The sequence below is a fragment of the Arachis duranensis genome, chromosome 10 (genome assembly GCF_000817695.3).
Source record: "Arachis duranensis cultivar V14167 chromosome 10, aradu.V14167.gnm2.J7QH, whole genome shotgun sequence".
NCBI lineage: Eukaryota > Viridiplantae > Streptophyta > Magnoliopsida > Fabales > Fabaceae > Arachis > Arachis duranensis.
Window position 1 is genome coordinate 46,783,470 of NC_029781.3, and position 5,488 is coordinate 46,788,957.

The window sequence follows — 5,488 nt, forward strand, 5'->3', positions numbered from 1 at the left end:
AATTGAAGAGAAACCGAGAATCCAAAACATTGGAAATCGGTTAATTAGGATTCGTCGTGAAATGATCTTTGCTTGCTTTAGAATAGAGAAAACAAAGTTTGATTTTTCTAAGGACTTAAACATCCCTAAAACTTTTAACTTCTCCGTCATATATATTCTCTTTCAATCACTCACACGTACACTGCCTCAAGCAATTTAACATTCAAGCCTTTTAAGTTTCCCGTAAGTTCCAACATTCATCAATTTCATATTTTATTGATCTAATTAGTAGTTTAATTCGATATTTACATGTTCAGTCCGTTAATTCTCGTGGAAACGATATCTACTCACCGTAGTATTATTTGTGCGATTCGGTATACTTATCACTATCTGTAAGCTTCTATTTCCCGCTCATCAAAAAGATGACATAAAATTATTTTTTATGGCAACTAAACCATAAATAAAAATAAGACGAGTTTCCTATTTGTTTTTTCTTTTGTCAATACTTGAAATATCTATCGTCAAACGCAATAACCAACTAGGAGCAAGTTTAACCACAGCTCATGATTCACTGATTGTATTTTTTGTCATGTGATTAGACTACCTAGGATTCAGACTAAACAGAACAGAAACCCTTCATGGCCCCGTAAGTTACCTAAATGCATCGAGTAGAAATCACGAGGTAATATTATAGTGAAGAATATTTTTTTCAATAAAGAATAAAAAAAATTTATAATAGAAAAAACATTAAAACATTAAAGATATCCTATACAATGCATATTTTTTCGAGGAGTGCTATACATACAAGTCTTTTTGACTTACAAGTCTTACAAGTTACTAGACCTTTTAATACGTTATTCAACGTTTCCTGTTTTCAAAGCGCTACACTCAGCATGGTTCTTCTTCTTCTTCTTCCTCTTCCTCTTCCTCTTCGTTCTTCTTCTTCGTTTTTTTTTTTTTTCGATTTTCATGGTTTTTGAAATCAAGCTTTGAAATTGTTTTGAAGAAGAAGAAGCAGCAGAAGATGAGGAGAAAGAGAAAGAGTTCTGAATTATGCAACGAATTTTGGGTGTATTTCTTAAATACTTTGGGTGTATTTTTCGTAATCCTTTGGGTGTATTTCTGTAATCCTTTTGAAGATAATGGAACTTCAGAAATACACCTAAACGATTACAGAAGTACACCCAAAATTCGTTAAAATACATCTTATGCATAATTCAGAACTCTTTCTCTTTCTCCTCCTCATCTTCTACTGCTTCTTCTTCTTCAAAAACGATTTCACCATGAAAAATTGAAAAAAAAAAAGATAAAACAGAGAGAAAAGAACATAAATGAAGAAGAGGAAGACGATGAAGAAGAATGTGCAGAAACGAAAGAAAATGAGAAGAAGAAGAGTAAGAAGAAGAAGAACGTGCAGCAAGAAAAAGAAGAAGAAGGAGAAAGAGAAGGCAAGAAACGAAAGAAAAGAAGAAGGAGAAGACGAAGAGGAAGAAGAATGGTTGGAAGCGTGTTTTGAACGTTAGTTTTAATTAACTTGCAAGGCTTACAAGCCTTAATCGCTTGTATGCGAAGAATTACTCTTTTGTAAAAGGTATAATTATAATTTTTTACTTTTCACTTAATTTTACTCTTTTAAAAACCCCACCCGTGTGTGTGTTTTTGTTCAGATTTGAAGAATCCATAATTGCTACCTGTGAGGCTGTGACTTAAAGAAGAGAGAAATTATAAACGAGCCCAATGATGCTTATATATATTTGCCTAACTTACTAAAATTAGATAAATTTTAATATTTAAATTAAAAAATATAAAAATAAATTATTTTTTAATATTTAAAACTTACCATAAAAGATAACTTCGACAATTTCAGTATCAAAGTTACTGGCACCAGAAAATTGGCCTATAATTATTCAATTATACACTCAAAAGTAATTTTGGTCCATCCTATTCAACCAGCTCTAATATTCCCGTAAATACACCAAAAATGCAATAATCTTTGCATGTTTCGTGGCTAAGTAAATAAAGTCAAACAGTATCACTTGGAGATATATACTATTGAAAGTCAAAGACATTACAGTCTCCACTCCAACTGATGATGATACAACATACGCAATAATAACACGCATACTGGATTTTCTCCATCTTCTCAACTATTTTATAAGTACAATCAGCATCTATAAGCAAACTTGAGTAAAGCCAGCAAAAGGAGTTAACAATTATTGGTCTACCTAAATAGTTGGTTAATCATCCAATATATCATCTAGCAAATAAATCATACAAAATAATTATTATCTTGACTATGTATTGTCTACGAATATTGCTATCAAAGATTTCTTCCTTACTCTATGCTATGTGAAACACCTTTTGGGCAGCCTAACCGGCACTGGAACCTCAAGAATAGGAATAGTCACGTACAATTTGATTTATAAGTCTCGCATTACTATCTATTATGTCAGTTTGTATCAGCAGCATTCACATCCGAGACTTCAAAATTCCATGTACTTAGCTACCCCTTAGAAAGTGATGCAGATCTGACTTCGAGAAATGGAGGCTCTCTGGGAGTTTGGATAGCAATTCACGTCCTTTGTTTCTCGAGGATGAATCAGAATCAATTGAAGCGTCTAACGTGTGAATTATTCCAAAAGGCACAACCTGCATTTGAAAGGAAAACTGAAATGCTAACAAGCTCTCAGGTTATTTAAGATTTTTATCTGAAAGAGAACAAACTCATCACTACTTGAGCATTGCTTGAAGCCTCAGCTGCATCTGTCTTCGCTTTTTTCGCCACAGGCATGCAGCTTGACCTGGCTACTTCACCGTTGAAGTTTTGATCAGTGACCTCTACAAAAATATCAGAAAAGAAAAATCATTGAAAAAAAGTCCCGAAAAAGAAGGAAAAAATGTTTACAGAACATCAATTTTATACCCTTGTACCCATCCAAAAAAAATTCTAGTCCTAGACTTTTTATGGTGTCAGGGTGCAAAAGTCTCCCCAAAATTAATGGTTTTAATAGCATAGTAGGGAATAAACAATTCCTTTCTCTTTGCTTTCAAATCATCCACATTGAACTTAAACTCTATGAACCAGCTCAAACAGTCTAAACATATATCCCCAAAGATTGCATCATAGTTTAGTCATAAATGAAACCAATCAATTCCTCCAAGTACTTGATATCAGACAGTATATTTTACACATGGGAATCATTACCGCGATCACCACACTAGAACGTTATTATTCCAAAAGTTTATCATGTTGAAATCTGACTGCCATTCAGCTTCAGAAATGTTAAAATAGCAATTCAACCACAGTTTAACAATCAAGGTTACCAAAACCTTTTAGAACTTCCAAATTTGAGCAAACCAATGTTTGGAGATTTTAAATCACAGACTTAGGAGAAGTTAATAATGCAAGTAATGGTAAACTATATGCATTTCTTTAGAGTTAGCACAAAGACATCTCCACATCTACAAGGTGCAGATGCAAGAACAGAAGGGTGACAGAAACTACTCCTTTTCCCTTTTATTTGTCACTGAAAATTCAGTACATCCTCGAATTTTCAGAGTGACAAATGAAAGGGAATAGAGGGGTATCACTGTTGAGCAAAAAGAATAACCAACATGAGAGAAATGGAAGTGTAGTCAAACTACCTGCTGTACTAGCAACCAAATCTGGATGGGATGAGCAGCAACTGTATTGCTGCTCCAATCTTCTTTGTGCCCTGTCGGAGAATGATGAACACTTTCCTGCATGAACTCCATCATCACAAAGCAAGACATGGTCATAGGTATTAGTTTCTCTCAAACTGCATCCTCTATCTACCGGTGTAAGTCCATTTTGACTTCCTGCAAGAACATGAGAATCAGCTGTACTCTCTAGCATAGTTGAAAATTTTTCAAAGCTGATCTTCTTCCGGCAGATGTCATGTAAAGCCAGAGACTGAAAGCAACAAAAGCTTATAAGGCTGGATTATGCAGGTTAAAAAAACACAAAATTAACACATACACACATAATTGAGATTCTTTTTTGCATTGATGTCTGACCTGTCTGGGCATATCATGTGAATTTTGTATAGTTCTGGGTTTACATGCTTGATCAGTGTTATTTTGTAAACACCAACCACGTGAACGCATAGAACGGTGCAATTCATTCACAAATGAAGCTTCTAAAGAGTTAAGATATTGCCGGTGCTGTTTATCTGTCCATTCTGCCAATATATCCTGGAAAAAACCAAAAATCATCTTAGTATATACTTGCCAACAAAATGACTTCCACCCTCATAAGAAATCATGGACAAGGTCATTCAAACATTGAATAACATAAAAAAAAAGTTATTACAAGAACTATATTAATCAATCTATACATAAAAAAAAGTTTTAAGTATAATGCCATATACCTCTATTATATCAATCAAAACCAAGGGCAAGTCAAAGCTAGTTTATATGATTCTTCTTCTAATTGAAATAGCTTTAAGGTTTATGTTATGCATTAAAGCATCTGCAGAAAACATCATATATTTCAGCGTCCTTTTCAATGGTAATTTTGACCCCCTTTTTTTTGGTACATTCACAAATCAAGTATAAATAATGTTAACATTGTTTCATGAAAGTACCAAAAATGGTCAACACAACCATCAATTTATACTTTGGTTTATGAATATACCAAACTAGTCAAAACCATCATCAATATGGAGGATTAGACGGAAGGAGTAATACAGAACAAGTTTTAAAACAAGCAGAAGGTCTAAGATCCAAGTAGTTCATCTGAGCAGTAGATACAAACCTAAAGAAAACATGCTCGTGTAACAGAAATAATATTACAAACTGATTCTTCTTACACCAAGTTTTAAGTTGACTGTCCAATCATACAGGATCAACACAACACATAAAGCGTGTTAAAACTGAAAGCATATAAGGAGGTCAAACATAAGAGATAAGCCAAGAAAGTTTATCACAGAGCCTCAGCACCAATAGTCAAACATTAATCATATCTGTTAAACAAGTATTATTCAGTTACTTCATGATCCTCACTACATCAATTTAAATCTCAATTTTCTCTATGCTTTCGGATTACAGGTATTATCAGCTCATTTATTGCTGAACTCAGCAAACAAACTTCGGGAATGATCTGCAATAAATAAACCCAAGCCATGCAGAAGCACAATTGCGCAACTAAATGACATAGAAACAAAAAAACGCAAAACGTACGGATGACCTATAAATCGAGACACAATACAATTTACAAACAAAAACACAAGCACACACTCCAAGATCAACCTTCCTAGCTCGCAATTTTCCACCATATGAATCTAATTCGGAAAATTCATTATCGTAATCAGCTAGGCAAACAAGGAATTCGAGAACGGAACAAGCAGAAACGAATGAATTTACCGGAAACGGAGCGGCATCGGCAGCAGCAGCGGCGCCAGCGCAGAAGTTACGCGAGGAGGAGTCCTTGGAGGCGCAATTGTCGACGGTGATGGCGGAAGAGGGGGAGGCGGAGGTGTAGCGAGTC

At 34.5% G+C, this 5,488-nt stretch overlaps 1 protein-coding gene across 1 annotated transcript; it reads right to left on the bottom strand.

Annotated features, from left to right (window-relative positions):
* Window positions 1-1,996: 1,996 nt before the first annotated feature.
* On the bottom strand, window positions 1,997-5,488 carry LOC107469713 (cold-regulated protein 27; the record flags this gene model as incomplete). The annotated part of the gene is given in 5 exon segments (XM_016089096.1): window positions 1,997-2,628; window positions 2,714-2,817; window positions 3,625-3,913; window positions 4,018-4,194; window positions 5,365-5,488. Coding segments are annotated over 5 exon segments (844 nt in total), but the record flags the coding sequence as incomplete, so codon positions are not given.